At 48.4% G+C, this 19,210-nt stretch overlaps 1 protein-coding gene and 1 long non-coding RNA gene across 3 annotated transcripts in view; one reads left to right on the top strand and one right to left on the bottom strand.

Moving 5' to 3' along the window:
* The window catches only part of KAZN (kazrin, periplakin interacting protein), a 207,076-nt gene that overhangs the window by 80,983 nt on the left and 106,883 nt on the right, over positions 1-19,210 (bottom strand). Inside the window, exons 1-2 of one of the 2 annotated variants that reach the window (XM_086860341.1) lie at positions 4,988-5,232; positions 4,495-4,672 (exon numbers count right to left, since the gene is read on the bottom strand). In XM_086860341.1, coding sequence (XP_086716467.1) covers positions 4,495-4,672; positions 4,988-5,053 — 244 coding nt within the window. In that variant the 5' untranslated portion in view covers positions 5,054-5,232. Of the gene's footprint in view, positions 1-4,494; positions 4,673-4,987; positions 5,233-19,210 lie in introns of those variants that run through there. The other variant, XM_086860340.1, reaches the window with a different exon arrangement.
* LOC147649531 (uncharacterized) lies at positions 10,607-15,064 on the top strand. The gene is made up of 2 exons (XR_015278687.1): positions 10,607-12,824; positions 14,558-15,064. It is a non-coding gene; the product is annotated as an uncharacterized LOC147649531 (long non-coding RNA).

The following is a 19,210-nucleotide window of genomic DNA, read 5'->3' as shown; positions in this document are numbered from 1 at the left end:
TTATTAAAAAGAGTAATTGTACAGCAAGACCTCGATGTTGTGATAAGCATGGCACAAAAATGCTCCCGATACCCGACTGGGCAGCAGTATCCAAATACCTCAGGCTTCTTTACAGTATCAGCTCTCCAGCTCTGGAAGAACAAATAGCAGGGAAGATTTCTGAAGAGATGAAAATGGTACATTTTCAACAGCCTGAGATGATTACTCACAAAATAGCAACAGCACAGAGGTAACTGATTGCCTCCTGGGCAAAAGTCAAAGTCCTTGCATTGTAGCTATGAAAGGATACTGAGATCAAAGGGAAAAAGAGAAAACTCTATTTTAGGCTGTCACTAGCAGAAAGGTCCTCCTGGCCCCTTGGCATCACCACATACCAAGATACAACTGAGATCTTTCTCACGCTGCACGTGCCCGAGATAAGTGCACAGCAAGGAGCAGCCCTTTATTCCAGGAGCAGGGTGCAGCTTCTGCCCCATCCCCAGCTGAATTTTGGCAGCATCCACTGCAAACATCCCCAATTCTCAGTGCCATGGGGCAGGACATGGTGATCAGAGTGTGCCACCACCACTCTGAAATCAGAAATGAGATAAGCCAAACGCTGAGCAAGGTGTTATTAATAACACTTAGTGATTGATTGCGTGTTACATCTTCAAGCACTTTACCAACATTAATTAATTAAGGTGTTTTCTATTTAATGTGGGAAGGAGACTAAGGCAAAAACATGAGGCTGAATGGACCAAACACCCGATGCAGCATGGCAAGTCACCACCAGACTTCAGATTCCACAAAGACACTGCTTTTAACCAAACTACTGAAAACACAGGTGTAGGTTGGGCAGAGCCAGGGAGCCAAAAGCCCAGAGGTGCAGCCAGCATGGACAGGGGTCACAGCTAAAGCTGGACCTGCTGCAGCCACGCTCTGCTGCATCCCCCCAGACCACTGGGCACGTCTCCTGCTCACAATCAATTCAACCAATACTAATTCAACCAAGGATTCCAACACGAGGGTGCTGACACACGGCTGCAGAGATGTTGCCGAGTGCTGCCTGTAATTGCTGTGCTAAGAGCTGGGGACATGAAGTATTGATTTCCACCCTGATCTGCATCCAAGTTTAGACAGAGGCTGCAGCCAAAATACTTCTCCCAGCAAACTCACTGGTTAAAAGAGCCTGTCAGGGCTGAGAGGTTTGAATGATTAACACTCAGGCTAAGGACTGTAACAATGTACAAGTTCCATTCCTGCCTACCTACGCACACCCACCATCCTGCTCTCCCTCTTAGCAGAATTCTTCCAGTTTTGATTAAAATTATGGAAAAGAGGCCCTCGAAACATACCTCACCATGGCAAAAATAGCCCATTGTAGTGGAGAAAAGTCTCAGAGTGCAAAAAAGGGGCAGAATTATTACCTCCAGCTGTCTCAAGCTGCACCATAATTACGCAAATAACACATCTGACAAACTCAGTATTAATTATCGATGGAGCGTGGCACAGAGACACATTCACCTCCTTCCACACAACTTGGGACTGACCTAGAGCAGCTGCCTGCAGCACTGTGATCATGAGCTGCTTCCCACCACACAGAAGGGATTCTCCCCTGTAAGGGTGGGGAGGGCTGGCACAGGGTGCCCAGAGCAGCTGTGGCTGCCCCTGGATCCCTGGCAGTGTCCAAGGCCACGTTGGACAGGGATTGCAGGACCCTGGGATGGTGGGAAGTGTCCCTGACCGTGTCAGGGGGTTGGAACTGGATGATCTTTAAGATCCCTTCCAAGCCAAACCGTTCTGGGATTTGACAAGCAGAGGGACATGATGATTCCACCACGTGCTTTTCCTCCTGGACCAAAGCAGACCCCACCACGCACCCACGGGCCACCCCAGCACCACCAGCACACCCCAAATCTGCACTTGCAGGCTGCCACCCTATTCCCCATCCTCCTGCCTGCCTTTAATATATTTATGCCTTTAATATATTTGCATAAATCGAACAGCTTGGCAGCCCTCCTACTTAGGAGACACACAACAGCAGAGCTATTCAGAGATTCTTGTTTTCACCCCATCCTTCTGAATGTCGTCTCAAAATCCTTGAGGAAAAGCATACGGCTCACTATAGATATCTTGGGCCTGTCTACACAAACACAGAGTGATGTAGGAGAACATTTATGGCAGCATATAAACAATAGTACCAAACTTAGGGAGGAAACACAAAGCAGAGTGAATCTACTCGGTAGGTTTTGCAGGCACCAAGTATTCTCCCCATTTTCCTTCCTAAGCGTGACAGACAAAACACTCTTTAGATACCATTTTACACTTGACTGATTTGCTTCTCTTACAACACCAGTGGTACAGGGCTGGATATAGCACACTTTTAATAACAGCTTATTAAATTCATGTGGAAAGACAAAGACTCATCCGCAGCCACACAGCCACGGAGTCACACCTTGCTGCGGAAGCGTCCTCTCTCCTAACTCCTAGTCATCAACACACCGGGCCAAATTTCTCACCTTAGAGAGTGGGAAGATGCACCAAACCCTCCAGCAACTTCAGCAATTGCTGCAGGTACCACTCTCCCACCCAGCTGAGGGTGGGGCCACTCTTCTTCCTCCTGTCACAGGGACCCCATAACTCCAGAGAGCGTGCAGTCAGAGTTATTAAGCAGAAACACACAGGCTTTGGGGAACAGAGCACGTTTCTTTGGCACCTTTACAGGGTACCAACTGTTTTCCAGCGTGCTGATAGTAAAGGAACACAAAGAGGAGTTTTTTCATCACTCAACAGATTAGAAAACCTCTGGGAAAACAAAAAAAAACCCCTAACCTCAGAGAACACACCCCTCTGTCCCTTGCCAGGACACGCTGCAGAAACGTGCATCTTTCCCAGAAGTGTCCTGGAGAGGAAACAAAACCAAACACCAAACACGCACACAGGAATCAGTGTGAGCACGAGCAGCTGAAGGGTTTTACCTGCTTTCCTGGCTGCAAGCCTGCATTTCCACATGCATGCCCTGTACAGCGTGTCACCATCTGCATTCCTGATGCCCCCGCTCCACAGGGGAGGATGGAGGCTGGCATCCTCCTTCTGCCCTTTCAGCAGATTTTTATGAAAGCAAAAGCCTCAGTAGCCTGGCTGAGATTATCCCAACAGCATTTCAGAAAATCCCTGGCCACACAGGTAACTTCACTTCCCACATCCCCACAGCCACCAGGAAGCTCAGCCGAGCAAGTGGAATTCACACCCCACACCCCCACCACCAAAACAGTGAAATTCAAGCTGGATGGAAATAAAACCACTAATTAATCCCTCTAAATCAGTTTGCCACGAACAACAACACACCGGCGATGCAATGGCATCAGTTCCAGCCATGGCAGGGGGGGTTGAAACACGATGATCTTTACGATCCTTTACAACCCAAAGTGTTCTAGGATTCTGTGATTCCGTGATTACATCCTGCCGGCAGCACCTATGCCCCGCCAAACGCTACTCTACCTTAAAAAAGCTCCACCAAAATGCTACTGTTATTTAAAATAGCGCCAAACCACCCTACCAAGAGATACAGTAAATAAGTAACGAGTAAATAACAGCTACTGACGTTTTTATCACACAAGTGTAAATTCAGTTATCGGGAAAGGGGAGGGCTCGCACTATTTTTTGTTCTGACACCAAGGCTGCTCAGGGTAAACTGTCATGCAAGCCTGTAATTATATGGGAAATATAAACGTTCAAATACAAAAGCATTCAGATACAAACGTATCAGTGATGGCAACACGCCTTGATTAGCAGGAAAGCGAATTTCAGCCCGGTGAGAGCAGCACGAGTACTACAGGAGCGATTCGGGCTCAGCTCCTTAACCCTCACACAAAGTCTCCTCCCGCTGTCCCCGCGCCCCGTTTCCCACGGAGACAACTTTCCGGGGCTCCGAGGGGGTGTGTGCACGGCACAGGGGCCGCCCGAGGCTCCCCCCGAGCGCTCCGGGGGCCGCTGTTGGCTGGGCTCCGGCCGCCGTGCCCGGACCGAGCCCCGCAGCCGCCGAGCCCCGGGCCGGGCCGGGCCGGGCCGGGCGGCGGGGCCGGAGCGCGGAGCGCGGATCGCGGCGGTAACATGGCTGCTTTCCTACCCAATTACGAAACCGGCTGAGGGCGCGGGATTACCGGGGAGAGCCGGCCGGGGGGGACCGCGGGGCGGGGTGCGGCGAGGGGATGGGAATGGAGGGGGTGGTGGTTGCGGGAGGATGGGGGGTGGCAGAGTGTATTTGGGGCGGGGGGAGGAAAGGTGGGGATCCCTCCTCATGCCGGGGCTGCCGGAGCCGAGCGAGGCGCCAGCAGCAGGGACCGACCCTGCTCCGAACCCAGCGGGGAAGCCGCAACCGCGGCCCGACGGGACGCGCCGGGCACCCCCCAAAAATAAACAATGAACAATAAAACCGAGCGGAGGCGGCGGGCGGGAGGGACCCCCCGCCGGCTGCCCTGAGCCCCCTCGCCCCCTGCCCGCGGCGGGACCCACCTTGCGCTCCGTGCGGGCCGTGCTCCATGGCCGGGTCGCTGCCCAGCTCGGCCAGGCGCCGGCCCGTGGCCGCCAGCTCGGCGCGCAGCGCCGTCACCTCCTGGCCCGCCGCCTGCAGCGCCCCGTCGATGCGCAGCGCCAGCTGCTTGTTGTCGTCCATCATGTGCAGGATTTTGGCCTGGGGGGAGGGAGGAAGAGGAGGAGAGAGAGAGAGAGAGGTGAGAGAGGGAGCGGCGGGGGGGCGGGCAGGGGGCTGTGCCGGGCAGGGGGGGCCGGGGCTGCCTGAGGGGAGCAGCGAGAGGGGAGTGGGCGGCGCGAGGGGGCGGCGCGAGGGGAGGGGGCTGTGAGGGGGGGACAAAGGGGAGGGGGGCTCCGAGAGCGAGATCTGTGCCAGGGGAGCGCCAAGGGGAGAGGGGTTCTGCGAGGGGAAGCGGGGGGGTCTGTGCAGGGGGGGTACAATGGTTGTGCGGGGCGGGCTGGGGGTACCCCCTACCTGTTGCCCCCCCCGGCAGCCCGGGCAGGGCCGCGACGGAGGCGATCGCGGCTCGGCCGAGGGCATCCGCGGTGGGTCCGCGGTGTTTGCGCGGTGTTTGCTCTGTGGGGCCGCGGTGGGTCCGCGGTGTTTGCGCGGTGTTTGCTCTGTGGGGCCGCGGTGGGGCGGGTCCCGGCCCCTCCCGTGCCGGGGACCCTGCGGCGGCCGCGCCGCGCTGAGGGCGAGAGCCCCCCCGGGAAGTTGAGGGGTGCAGCGGGGGATGCTGCAGTGCCCGCGCTGAGCTCGGAACGCCGCTAATGAAGAACAGAACCGTTCTGCCAACTGCGCTCAGGCTCACCCTGCCTGCAGCAGGTGGAGGAAAATGGGCTGCAAAAATCCCCCTGGAAGGATTTTGGGGCGGGGGAAAAGAGCCACCTGAGCGCTGTCGCCACTGCAGCAGCACTAGTACGAGAGCTCTTAGGCTGGCGGTTCCCGTGGCATGAACCCAGGGTGAAAAATCGAGAATTATTGGTATCATCCTTTCGCTGGTGGCTGCTAGAGGGAGCGCGGATGTTTCCCTGTGCCTTATCCATCCCTCAGAGGGATCCACTTGTGTGTTTGCCAGGGCTGCAGCAAGCCTGCAGAGCTGCCACCCTGTCCGTGGCAGCCGTGCAGATGGCTTCATCCTCACTGAAGTGAAATTGTAGAATCACAGAGTGATTTGTATTGGAAAGGACCATAAAGATCGTCTCATTCCACCCCCCTGCCATGGGCAGGGATGCCTTCTGCTGCGCCAGGTTGCTCCAAGCCCCATAGATAGGGATGCTGTGGACACCATGGCTCAGGTGGCTGTACCTCCCCAGTCCATCCCTATGTCCCAAATCTGCCTGCAGCCGTGCTGTGAGTTGTCACCTGAGCCACCCGAACCCAGAAAAGTTCACAAATGGATTTAGGAACTGGGCAGGAGCATGGCAGTGGGGTGGGAGCCTCACGGAAACAGGAGTGGGTGTGAGGAGCACAGCGAGGAGCCGGGATGGTGAGCAAGGACTTGCTGAGGGGGAAGCAAGAGAAAATCATGAACTGTAAGGAAAGGGGGCGAAACAGCCCTGCACAATTTCCTAAACCCTCTGATACTTGCCTAAATTCAGGCTTTTGGCTGAGCAAGCTGAGAATTTGGGGCAGTTCTTTGAACTTCAGGGTGTCCTTGTGCAGCGCCACTGGCACTGCAGAGCCCTGATTCAAAATGCAGTAAAAAAGAGAGAAAACGGCTTCTTGAGAACTGCAGAGATGGCTCCAGGAGAGGCTTGACATGAGGTAAAGCACATCACCATCCCACACATCTGCAGGAGCAGAGGGTTTGGTGTGCAGAGTCCCCAGGCAGATTTTGGGGATGGAAATGGGGTAAATCTGCTGTGTCAGTCTGCTGAAAAACATCAACAAGAGCAGCCTGGATCCCCCAAAACCTCAGCTCTGATCTGGATCCTGGGCACAACCAGCTCTCCAAGAGTCAAAAGGATTGAGTCTTGTCAAGTGGTATCTAGTCCTTACATCCATCTGGATCAATCCATCTGGATATTGTAAAACAGAGAAAATTTAGCATTTATTCAATGAAACAGTACAGTGGTTTTTGCAAGGGACAATTTTTTTCTGAGAGTTTCCAGCAGTGTCTGCAACCCAACCTGGCTGCTGGGCCAGTGCACTTGGAATATCAGTGGAAAGGTCTCTTTTCCTTAATGAATTCCCAGAGGGTCAGCAAACAACCTGCAAGGAGAATAAGTGCAATTTTTGAAATTCTCTCTCCATCATCTCTGCAGCCATCCCTGAATGAGATAAAGTTCTCTAAGTATATAAAGAAACTGAATTCTAATCAAGATAAATGCCCAGTTTCATACCTAATTTGCATGAGTATGTGCTGCAAACTGTGTTTGCAAATGGGAGAATTTTGTATGTAACCAGATAACCTGAGTGTGCAATCCCAGGACTGTATATGCAAAACTTACTCATTGCACTTGAATGAAAGTAAAGCTTCAGCAAAAAGGAACTTGGCTTTAAAGTACCAGCAAGTCTTTTTTTTTATCATAAAAAATTCAGGTTAAAGCTGATTTGAACCTTCCAAGAACACATTTAGCTGCTAAGGCAAATTCCAAATGATGTTTCTTACTCAATCTAACTTTAATAATAGGCTGGTTGAGTCGCTGCACTGTCAGAGCTGGGATTTTTTTAATTTACTGGAGAAGAGAATTTCTACGTTAGCACGTGGTTATTTAAAAAATGTGTCCTAAAGTTGGCTGTGGCCTCATGGGTAAGCTAAAAACCTCACTCTAAAAACTTTCCTCACTACTTTCAAGTCTTCCTGAAATCCCCTGAAGATATCTTGGAAGATTTTCTCCTCTTTCCCATGCCTCCTCCCATCCTTACTGGGGAACAGCTGGATCCATTAAAATTGATTCAGATCTCTCAGAGCAGAATTTGATTTCTCTGAGCTTCAGCATGGAAGGAGCACAGAGTGTCCCAGCAATACCAGCCAGAGGAAAAGGCACAAGGATGGGGCATTCCTCACCCACCTGGGTTGTGCCAGCTCCCAGTCAGAAGGTCAAACCTTTGCTGGAAACCTCAAAATTGGGATGAAATGAAACTTTAGGAAATGAATTGTGCCTCAATCCCTTTGTCCTATTAGTTTTAAATTAAGAAAAAAAAAATTGAAATGAAAAGCTAATTAAAGACCCAAAATTAGAAACATATTATTTCCCAAAATTACTTTGATGATTGTTTTTTTTTTAATTTTTAAATTTTTTTTTATTCCAGCTTTAACCAGGAGGTTGACAGCTCAGCAAGGTGTCTGTGTCCCAAAGGGATGGGAGTCCCTGGCCATGCAGATGAGGCATAAAGAGATTGGGAATATTTCCTAAAGGGAACCTGAATCAATGCCAATAAGTCACAAATCTTCATTCAACCCTGCTACACTCAGCATCTGTTCAGGTGCTGCAAGGGGAGCCTTGAAAATCTGGAAAACACCCTCAGTTTTGGGCAACATGTTCTAATAGTGCCATCACATCCAGGCAGGGGATTCCTCAAGAGTGTGTAAATGGAATAAACAGGGATGGAGGAAGATTTGGGAGTTCTACCCTTCATCTTTGCTCTTGTTACAACCCAAGGAGTGCAGTAAAGGGAATATGAGAAGATTTAGAAGATGAAAAAGGGCTGAGAAGCACATGAGTACCATTCAGGCCTTCCAAACCCTTTAATTTGCTATTCAGATTACCACTTTTTATAGTTTAATATGTACAATATGCAAAGGAACCAGTTTAACTAAATGGGTAAAGCCTTCTGTGTTAAGGTTGAACGTAATCTAATAGGGCCCTTTGACTTGATTCAATTAAATCTTTCTTTTTCCAATTAAATAATCATCCAGAATTTAATAAAAATGAATTTCCATGTGTCATCCTGCAGAATGATGACCTCTGTGATGGGGAAGGCTTATGTAAATTCTGCTGATCGCTTTTTATCTGCCTCTGCCTCACTTCCTCCAAAAAAATTGCCTTCTGTCTGTATATTTACATTAATTTCTCATCTGCTCCATGTATCTCTGTTTGCAGGAACAATTCCCAGCTGAAAACAACTGTGAGTATCACCAGCTTCTTTCAGTACATCCTCGAAAATGGACCTTCTGTGGTGGAAAAAAGATCTCCAAAGTGGGGTTTTTTGATTTGTGCCTCAGGTTTGTTGTGCCATGGCATGCTGTAGGGCCAGCTTCCAATTGGCCCCTTCCAAATATCACCAGGGGCATCTGTATGGCCATTTGTCACCAAGAAAATCCAGTCCAAGAGATCAGCAACCCCAGCAGCAATCCCCAGGAAAAGCACAGCATGTGGCCCACGTTCCACAGTCTCTTCCAGCACATCTCCACTAAGTAATTCCCATCCAAGCTACGGCAGTTGTTAATATCTACAATTTATTCTTTTTTCCCCCTGTAAAGGTGTATTTATAACTGCATTTCACCCCCCTCTCACTCCTAAAATGCAGAGCACCAACTCTTTCCTTCCTCAGTTGGGATGTACAGCAGCAAACCTTGCTGATGTGGTACTGCTGTAATCACTTAGGAACTCAGAAGTTACTAACTCTTGAGTTATTAAAACTGAATTAAGCAGAGCTAAGGATGGACAGGTGAAAAATTGGAGTGAATATTCTGTTTCTCCCCGTGATGCTGCCTTGCCACATTTCCCCATCTCTCTTTCTGCACGGGTAAAATGGTCCTGGCGACCTTCCTGTGCTGCAGGTCCCTCAGGACCACGAAAACAAACCCATTAATGTTTATAAAGTGTCTCAGACTGGGGGAATTACATCACTGCAGCAAGATACAAGCTTAATGGATCAAAACAAACCCCAGCTTCAAACCCCCCAGCTTAGACACATCTCAGTTACCCGGCTCAAGCCTCGAGGAATCCCACTGAGAAGGGATAATTGAGAGAAAAATGTGATCCTGGAGATTTTTTCTGCAGTAAACCCATTTTACATTAATAGGAAGCAGATTTCTAGACCCCTTTGCAAACGAATGACTTCCACTGCATATTTCACAGCTGAGCGCATCCGTGGCACCAGCTTTGGACGCGGGGCTATTAAACCCAACATTTGTTTAATGAATTACAGCAGTCCATGAATCCGCCTGTGTTTAAATGTTTATTGGGAAGGCGTCAGCAGCCAGCTCTGAGTGAGCAGGTATCAGCCTCAGTGATGAGCTCTGGCTGCAATGGACCCAAAACTTTGAACATGTTTTTGCTTTCTTATCAAAGGCAGATTACCCAGGAGGTTCAGGGTCTCTGCTAAACATAAAAATGCTTGGATTCAGTGCAAGTTTGGGGTGTTTTCTCCCTGATGATGAGCTGTGTGAGAGAGATAAACTGTTGTGCATCTCCCACCTGGCTGGGGTTGGACCCTGCTGCTGAAGGGTGGATTAAGCCATTAAAACTCACACATTCAAGCAAGGTTGATGTGCTGCAGACATTTCCAAGATGACCCCACTCTTACCTCACCAGTCAATCTATAAACCTTGAAAAAAAAATTAACTCTGGTTCACCCTCCTATTTTAACACATTACCCACTGCAAACTTCATGGCACATCGAGACAGTAGTGATGATGTGCTGTGATCATTTTGCTTTCCTGCAAAATACCTCTGATTTATGGTGGTCTCCACCCCAGAAATCCCCAGCCAGGAGCAGTTTCTACAGAGTCACAGGATGGTTTGGGCTGGAAGAGACCTTAAGGACCATCTCATCCCACCCCCTGCCATGGGCAGGGACATCTTCCACTATCCCAGGCTGCTCCAATCCCTGTCCATCCTGGCCTTGGGCACTTCCAGGGATCCAGGGGCAGCCACAGCTGCTCTGTGCCAGGGCCTCCCCACCCTCACGGGGAAGAATTTCTTCCTCATATCCAGTCTAACCCCGCTCTCCAGCAGTGGGAAGCCATGTAACCCTTGTGCTGTCATTTCAGGTGAAGTCTGTAAGAAATGCCATTTCCCCTCCTTTCCCCATCACAAATTTGGGAGCAAAGATGTGGTTGGGCTTTTCCAGAACTGCCGGGGTGATTTGGGAGATCAGATCCTGCTGACCCCCCAAGCCTTCCCTGTCCTCTTGGGAAGGGGAGAATGGGGAGGGTGCAGAGACAGGGATCATGTGAAAACCTCCATGAGCAGGGAGAATGTGAAGCACTCAGCAGGATAATAGATACCGGGGAAAAAAAATAATCCTGCGATCAATCAGCAGACAAATACATACTTAAATTAGGTGTTAGTGGGACAGATGCAGGAAAGGTGATTATGGGTTTGCCTCTGTGTTTCCCTCAGCAACCATGATGCCAGCAGAGGTGGGTCACCCTACCCTGCCATTAATGGAGCATCAGCATTCATCTGACAGCTCCTTTGTCCTGGGAAGTCAATTCTATGAAGATTTGACATTAGCAGAGGCATGGTGAAACTCAGGCGCCTTTGCATTTTCAGACCCTCCAGATGCTTTAGCCTGATGAATTACAGGTAGGATTGCTGTCCTGATTTGGGCAGGGGGCAGAAATAAATGTTTTCACCCATCTGTTTCAGCTGTGGCAATAAACACCACTGGCAGAACCAGTGGAAGAGCAGCCCTTTGCTCCCTTCCCAGAAAACAAAACTGGAAACTGGGGCAGAGCACACGGGAAGGGTCAGCTGGAGCACCTTGGGAATGGAAGGTGCTACAGAGAAATGTGATTTTTAAAAATGATAATATTTGTCAAGTAAGCAAAAGACAAGATCTCAAGGGTGGATTAGCTCTCTAAAGTAATCCTAAAATTAATTCAGAAATGGAGAACTCCAGATTGTAACAGAGAAGGGCTTTAACACGCACAGCACACTGTCCCCCATTGGCACCCAGCGGGAAGGGAGCAGGTTAGCATCCACAAAATTCCCACGGGTGTTTCAGGGACAAAACAGCCCAATCCGGGCAAGAGTGAAACTTAATTTAGTCCTTCCCTTTTCTTTCAGGTGAAAGAACAGCAGTTCTTCTCTAAGTGCCATCACCCTACTTTGTTCTGTCAGTGGCACCGAGCCTGGGTCACGCCTGGTTTGGGGATCACCCCACTGCCAAACCATCCCTTTTCACAACAACAGAACGTGCTGGGGAGTGTGGAACAATAAAAATAGCCTTTTCCCCCACCCCTGTTTTCCCTGGTTTAATCCAAAATGCTACCAGCAGGGTGGACTAATCCTGTATTGCATAAGATTACAAACCTACAATTACAGTCCCCACTAACCTGTAAAAGACTTAAAAATACACCTAGATAGAGTTTCAGCATTGAGAAGGCAGCTGAAAAATTTGCATTACATTTCTACATATGCATATTGCTTTAAATACAATCAGTTTTTAAGGGATTCTTCAATTCTGTGAATTTGATGTCCATTTCTTTAATGGTTTGTAGCATGGGTTGGCTGGAGCCAGCTCCTCTGCAAAAAAAGAGCACTTTTCCAGGATTGAGGGAAATCCCTCTACATCAGATAATTCACAAGTGTTCTTTTTCTCAGGTTAGGTAGGAGGATACTGCAGGTATTGTTTCAGAGGATGGGGAAACTGAGGAGCAGATGGGATGGAGCAGGGTGTGAGCAAGGTCCAGTGGGAGAGGGCACCTGCAACCCATGAAACAGAGTGAGGTTTTCCAGTTAAATCAGGAGCAATTCCTTCATCTCACCGTGATTTACCCTAAAGGAACACCCAGCCACAGAAGGGCAGGGAACATGTGTCTTCTAATAAAGTCTCTTTAACTTTGACATAGATTACTTCTAAAAAGCCCCCATCAAACCACACCAAGTACAGGAATGTGATGAAGTATCTCGGTACAAAATCTATTCCGAGGCGATTATCAGCCTTTGAAAAATTCAGGCTCTAAGTCAGTTCATGGCAGGGATCAAATTGAGCTGCTGTCAACTCATTTGGGCATTTTACTTTGCTTCTGATATCTGACAGTTAAAATAATCTCAGATAGTTCCCATTATTCCTGCGTTTTCTGCTTCTTACCCCAGGGAAGGGCCGTGCAGCCAGGCTCCCATCGCAGCCACCTCCCAGCCTGCAGCATCCCTCCCCAGCCCTGCCTGGGGGGAATCCCAGGACTGCCACAGCTTCCTGGTCACTTCCTCCACTTTGGGGAAAAATTGTAGCTAAGGCTGATCAGCTGTGAGCCGCCACAGGCAGGCCCAGGTCCCTCGGGCTGAGTTCCAGCTGCTGCTGGGAGCAGTCTGTGGTCCCAGCTGGGCTGCACTGGACATCAGCTGGAATGCCAGGAGGAGCTCAGTCCTCTCAGAGAAAAGGCTTGGAGCATTATCTTCTGCTAATGCAGGTGAGGCTTATTAATATTATTTATATTAATAGCTTTTCATGGAAATGAGGAAGTTTTCTCCAGAGAACAGGGGGATGCCTTCGAATGATGGCTTGTTAGAGCAAGAGGGATCCAAGGACAAGCTGATGTTCCTATCATAGAATCATAGAGTGCTTTAGGCTGGAGGGACCTTAAAATCCTTTAAAGGGGTCTTAAAGCTCATCTCATTTCACTCCCTGCTGTGGCAGGGACACCTCCCACTGTCCCAGGCTGCTCCAAGCCCTGTCCAACCTGGCCTTGGGCACTGCCAGGGATCCAGGGGCAGCCACAGCTGCTCTGGGCACCCTGTGCCAGGGCCTGCCCATCCTCCCAGGGAAGGGTAGAGAGAGGGATCACTCTGAGTGGTCTCAGAGGAAGCCAGGGCAGATATGTAATGCCCCCCTCACCCTCCCCCAAAGGCTAAATAAAAAATAATTTTTAAAAAACACATTTGGATGGATTCCTTAGAAAAATCTAAGCATGTTGGGAGGCTCCAGTGGATGCAGGAGGTTCTGTGGGTACCAGCATCTCCATCACCCCAAAATCTTCAAGCAGGAAGCTGTCAGGATTGTTGTCAGGGATTTTAAAAAGGTGATGGAAATAAAATCCACCAAAGGCAATTAAACCAAGCAGGACAACTGCCAAGCTCTTGTGTTTGCTCACTGTCAGTAGGTTTTATGGAGACAGAGATATATATCTGCAAAGCTATTCAAGTGCATTTAATTTTCCCAATCCCCACGTACTGCAGCTTGTATGAGGATGATATGTTTATCCTATAAGGTTCCTGACTTCATTCTGCAGTGCTTGACTCCAGGGTGGATTTTGTATTATTAACTTCCTTCCACTACATATGGAAAATAAAACCTGTTCCCATTGAGCACCCTGGGATGAAGTTCTGTTGGGTGTTAAGTGCAGTGTGTCACCCTGCTGGAGGCCCAGGGTGGGACAATAAGCCTGGAAAAACCTGGGGCTTCAAAGAGATGTGAGCTGAGGTGTGGGGAATGCAGGGCTGGAGGTGGGAGCTTGCTCTGACACAGCAGAAGACAGGTGGAAAAGGGGAAAAGATACCAATCTATGTATATGGAAGGAATTAGGGAGAAATTCCTGGCTGGGAGGGTGGGGAGGCCCTGGCACAGGGTGCCCAGAGCAGCTGGGGCTGCCCCTGGATCCCTGGAAGTGCCCAAGGCCAGGCTGGATGGAGCTTGGAGCACCTTGGGACAGTGGATGGTTAGGGATGGAGTGGGATGGGATGAGCTTTAAGGTCTCTTTTAGCCCAAACCATTCTGGGATAAAACCCATGCAATGAGAGGGGGTGATGCTCCACCCCTCGTGCCTCACACCCCTCACTATCCAAAAGCTCTTGATAAACATGAGAAATTACTTAGGACCGTTTCACTGATGTTTTCTGTCTTCTGATGCCACCTCATAAAAGTAACGGTTCATAATCTGCACCAGACCAGCTTGACTCAAGATAAAGATCTGCCTCGTTTGCAGTTACATAATTAGCAATTACCCTAATTTCAATTACACTAAATTACTTTTTTTTTTTTTTTAAATAAATGTTATCTTTTCTGACAAAAAAAAAATCATCCTGGGTCTACTTCAGACTTTTTTATATAAAGCAGAAGTATCATTATCATGTTCTCAGATGTAATGTCTAGACACTTTTAATGAAAATATTCATTATTGCTAATTTGCATCTCTTTCAATTCCAGGACAGAAATCAAATGAAGATGTCAAAACTGTGTTCCCCCTGCCTCAGGCAAAACAGAGCCATGGTGACCCCCAAGTTCTTCCAAAGGGGATCTCAGTTTGTGTGAAGGAAAAGCATCTCCAGCATCCTCATAACTGAGGGCAGCACAGGATGAAAAGGAAAATCAGAGGAAAATAATGGTGTCAGGATCTGGATCTGAGATCTGCAGCTTTAAAGGAGAGAAAAACCAGGGAGATCCCAGCCTCAGGGTGCAAGATGTGTTGAAATACAGATGTTAATCAGGAACAGGTGGTACCTCATGTGGGTTCAGTAGTGACATTTCCACGTTTTAAATGCACTCCTTACTTGCTGGTAACAAAACTTCCCATTACTACAAAGAAATACGTATTATACCTCAAACATGCTTCACTGAGCTTGGAGAGTAAAGATAAAATAATCTTTTTATAGCAAATAGGAATGAATACTTAAAAATAATAAAAAGTTGGTGAATATTCATTTGAACTCTCAAGCAAATTTGCCCTTGTCATATTTGCATCCCTCTTGTGTTCTCTTTCTGTGCAATGAAGTTTTATTAGCATGAACATCCACAGAAAGTGAATGTGAAGCCTCAATACCCATGGGAAATGAATTTTAAATTCACTTGCTGTGTGCAGTCACCCAAGAAACTTGATCATAATTGTTTATTGTACTTAAATATTTATATTGTTGAAGCACTTGTTAGATAAAAAGGCTGCGATGCTCCTTCGCTGGGTGCTGTTCAAACACTGTCCCAGGCTACAGGAATTACCTCCATCCCCAGCAAACACAGGACAGCTTTCACCAGGCTGCCTGATGTGGCAGGTGGCAAATTTCAAGGTCAGCAACAAGTGTTGGGTGAAAAAAAAAAAAACCAAAAACGTTTCTCTTAATTTTTCCTAATTAATTAATTGCCTTAATTTTTTCTGTTGAGAAGGTTGGAGTGGATCCCCTGAATGGCAGCGCCTCTCACGGGTGTGTTCACACAGGGCACTTGAAATGGACTCAGGGATTTAAAGCTCATTGGGAACATAATTTTGAAGCTTTCTTACTGCCTGCAGTCCTCTGGCACAGACTCCATCCCTTGCTCCGAGCTGGGATTCCAGCAGTGCCTTTAGGCTTTACAATGGATCCTTACATTCTGTCCCTTCCCCTGCTCACATTTGCATCTCGAAATGCTCCAGGAGCTGCACCCACCTCTGCCTCCCCCAGAGATTCCAGGGCTCTGGAGCAGGAATCCCACCCCTCTGCAGCCCAGTTAACACCTTCCCACCCCTCCTGGGGCTGGGCAGGGCAGTGCTGATCCCAGCTCATCCAGAGACACCTCTGGTGTTTTTTGGAAGAGATGGGCAAAAAGGAGACCTTGTTTTTTGGTTTTGCTTGGTCACTTAGCACCCCACAAATCTGTGTCCCAGGCTACTCCTGCTTGATCCAGCACGCTTCCAGACCAATCCCCACAAAAATCATTTCTCTGTGTTACCTTCCCCAGCCTGGAACACAACGAGGGAGCAGATTTTTTATGGTTATAGAGGAATAACATCAAGGTAAATCCCCTGCTGGGAGTGGGGCAGGAATTTACACATTGCACCATGGGCTGGAACACAAATAGCCAGCTATTAAGGGCTGGGGAATGAAAAAGACCCTGAAATTGAGGCTCAGGTTATGACAATAAAGATGCACAGGAGAGAAAATTGCATTAGGACACGCACTATTTTACACATTCCCCTTAATCTGGATTCACTGATGGATTTGGAGTCGCCCCTCGGAGCAGGTTCAGGTCTCCATCAGCTTCCTACACACGATTGTGGCTTTTAATTATCACCCACCATCATCAGATTAGGGTTGCCTGTGTCACTTTGCATTGGTGACACACCCTGGTGCACCAGTTCCCTGCTCCTTTGTGGAGACAGCAGGTGCTATTGCCAACGTAATTACACACCATCAATAATTAGCAACAATTTCAGTTGCCCCAAAGATGCTTCCAAGATCAGACAGTGAATTTCATGGCATTTCCTTCAAACACAGGCCACCGAGGGGATGCTGGTATGGAGGTGAAAGGATGTAATTAAGGGAATGTGAGAAGGAGAAGAAGAACCTGATGAGGCAAAGCAAGAGCTGTTGCTGGCACTGCTGCGGGAAGGGGCAGAGCTGGGGCCACCCACTCCAGGAAGATTATTTCCAAAAGCTTGAGCTGCTTGGGAGTGACATTTGAAATCCAGAGGGTTGGAAAGGGGAGGAGGAAGGAATGGGAAGGATGGGGATGAGCTCTTGCACAGGGGGATAAGAGGGCTCCATTGCTGCACAGAGCATCCTCACACTGGGGGCAAAATAGGGACCCCCTGTGCCCAGAGAGCCCCAAGCTGGAGAGGAGGGACACACAGAGCACTGCAATACACACAGGCCCCATTTAAATAATACTTTATCAAATCATAAATTAAGAAGAGGTGCTAAATGCTGTGAGCAGGCTATCCCTGCATGGCCAAACCTCTCCACCCCAATGGCAGAAGATGTCACATGTCACAGGAGCAAGATGGGTGATGATGATGAGAGGATGAAGGGCATAAGCTCAATACATGGTGCAACCCCACTCTCACTCCTATAAGAAAATGCAAGGGCCAAATGGGGTAAAAAACACCTTTTCCAAGACAGAATTTTGTTGTCTGCAAAGGAAGTCTAAGTTGGCTTTTACAGCTTGAAGTGGTTAACGGTTTGGTTTCTTTAAACCAGGGAATTAATGGCACTGAACTTCACGACAACAACAAAAAATTAAAGGCACCCCAAAGAATGTTCTCTTAATTGTAGCAGCCCGCTGCATTAAAGCTGCTATAGGAAAATTCATTTACAATTCAGCTATTAAATTGCAAACCATTACCACTGCTTTTACGGCTTTATATCCCTCTCACAAATTTATTGTGTAATTACTCGGAGCAACAGGATCGTTTCTAGCAAGCAAAGCTGAAATAAGGCACCCATTCCAAAATCCTCACAAATCTGCCTTTTCCAGATGAAATTTATGCAAAAGAGGCAAAATGTTACATGCAGTTTTCTGCCTGGATTTGGGGGCATTTGAGGATGGAGTTGGAATCTTGGCTGGTGTAAAGGTGGGATGGAAGTGACCGCCCCAACAACTGCCATTTCTTGCTGTAGGAAATGGAATTGCTTTGGAGCTGTTGGGATTTGCTCCAATGAATCTCTGCAGCAGCAGAGCTGGGGCTTCAGGACCTGGAATTTTCCCACATGGGAAAATGGGGAATTTTCTGGGATCTCAGACAACCCCCAGCCAAACCCCTGCTTACAAAATAAATCATAATAAAATTGAATAAAAACATTGGAATGGCATTTTCTGCCCTTCGTTTTCCACAGCAGGGAAAGAAATCTGTAAATAAATAAACAAACTATTGGGCACCATGAAAAAAAAATTGCATAAAGGGGCATTAAGCAGGGCAGGCATTTCCCGGGTAGAATGACTGGATTATTGTTGGAAGATGCAAATAAATTCACATCATGTGCCTCTTTTTTTCCTCCTTTTCCTTTTTGTACCATCCCTCATCCAAAGGAGACGATAACGTCGGTATCCAGCTCAGGAATCTCGTGGGCAAATTAAAGACCCAATTATTCAGGATTTGGGGAAGCTGTCCAACCTGAATCCATCATTACAAACCCCAGGATTAAGCACTCAGGAGCCCCCAATCAGTCCAAGCACCGTGCTGGTCACCAGCCATGACTGGGAAACCATTTTCTTGGAAACAATTCCCTTCTCCCATGGGGTTTTCTTCACTCCTGATGTACCAGGGGATGTTTCTCACCTCCTTCTCATTACCTGCAATCCTACCTGGAAGCTAACTGCAGGCACATGCCCTTAGGGATGCTCTGAAATTGGCACTGCAGTGCTTGGCTCTGCTGGGCCCTGAGGATTTAATACAACTCCAAAAAAAGGGAGGTAAATGAATAAGACCCCTCCTTTTTTTTCTTTGTTACAATTACCCCTATTTTTGATAATATTCTAATTATTATTACACTGTCAGCTTAATTTTTTTGTTTGTTTTGTAAAGGAGGCTCTTTGGGGGTACCAAGGGCCAGTAAATGCAGAGAGAAGGCAAAACAAACGGAGCAGAATTCCCAGCCCATCCCACACTGGTGCTGCTGCTGTGGCTGGAGGGGAGATGGACACGGTGTCCCCGCAGCTCCTGCATCCTAAAGGCACAGAGAACACGTTTAGTTATGCAGGAGGCATCTCCCCAGGCTGGCACAGGGCAGGGGCTGGAACCAGATCATCTCTGAAGGTCCAAACCCATTGTGATTCTGTGAATGGCTCCTTGGAAGGGCTGAGCAACCCAAACCTGCTCCCCCCTCGCTCCCGCTCGGCTTCTGCTGCTGCTAACAGGGCCTGACCCTGTGCCACCATTAATTGTTTATTCCAAATGTTTGCTGTGGGTATAACGACACCAACCCCGAGGCCAAAGCCACCCTGGTTGCACCAGCACAGCACCCTCCTCTCCCCAGGAGTGATGAATCCCTGCAAGGAGAGCTCAAAGGGAAGAGGGGAAGGAGCTGACAAACCGGGATAATTTATTCTGCTGAAGCCAGTGCCTGCCAAGTCGGCTCACTTTGGCATGGGATAGGCTTACAGGAACAGCCA

Source organism: Cyanistes caeruleus, chromosome 22, assembly GCF_971803275.1.
Source record: "Cyanistes caeruleus chromosome 22, bCyaCae1.hap1.1, whole genome shotgun sequence".
Classification (NCBI taxonomy): domain Eukaryota; kingdom Metazoa; phylum Chordata; class Aves; order Passeriformes; family Paridae; genus Cyanistes; species Cyanistes caeruleus.
This window is presented reverse-complemented; position numbering and strand designations above follow the sequence as displayed.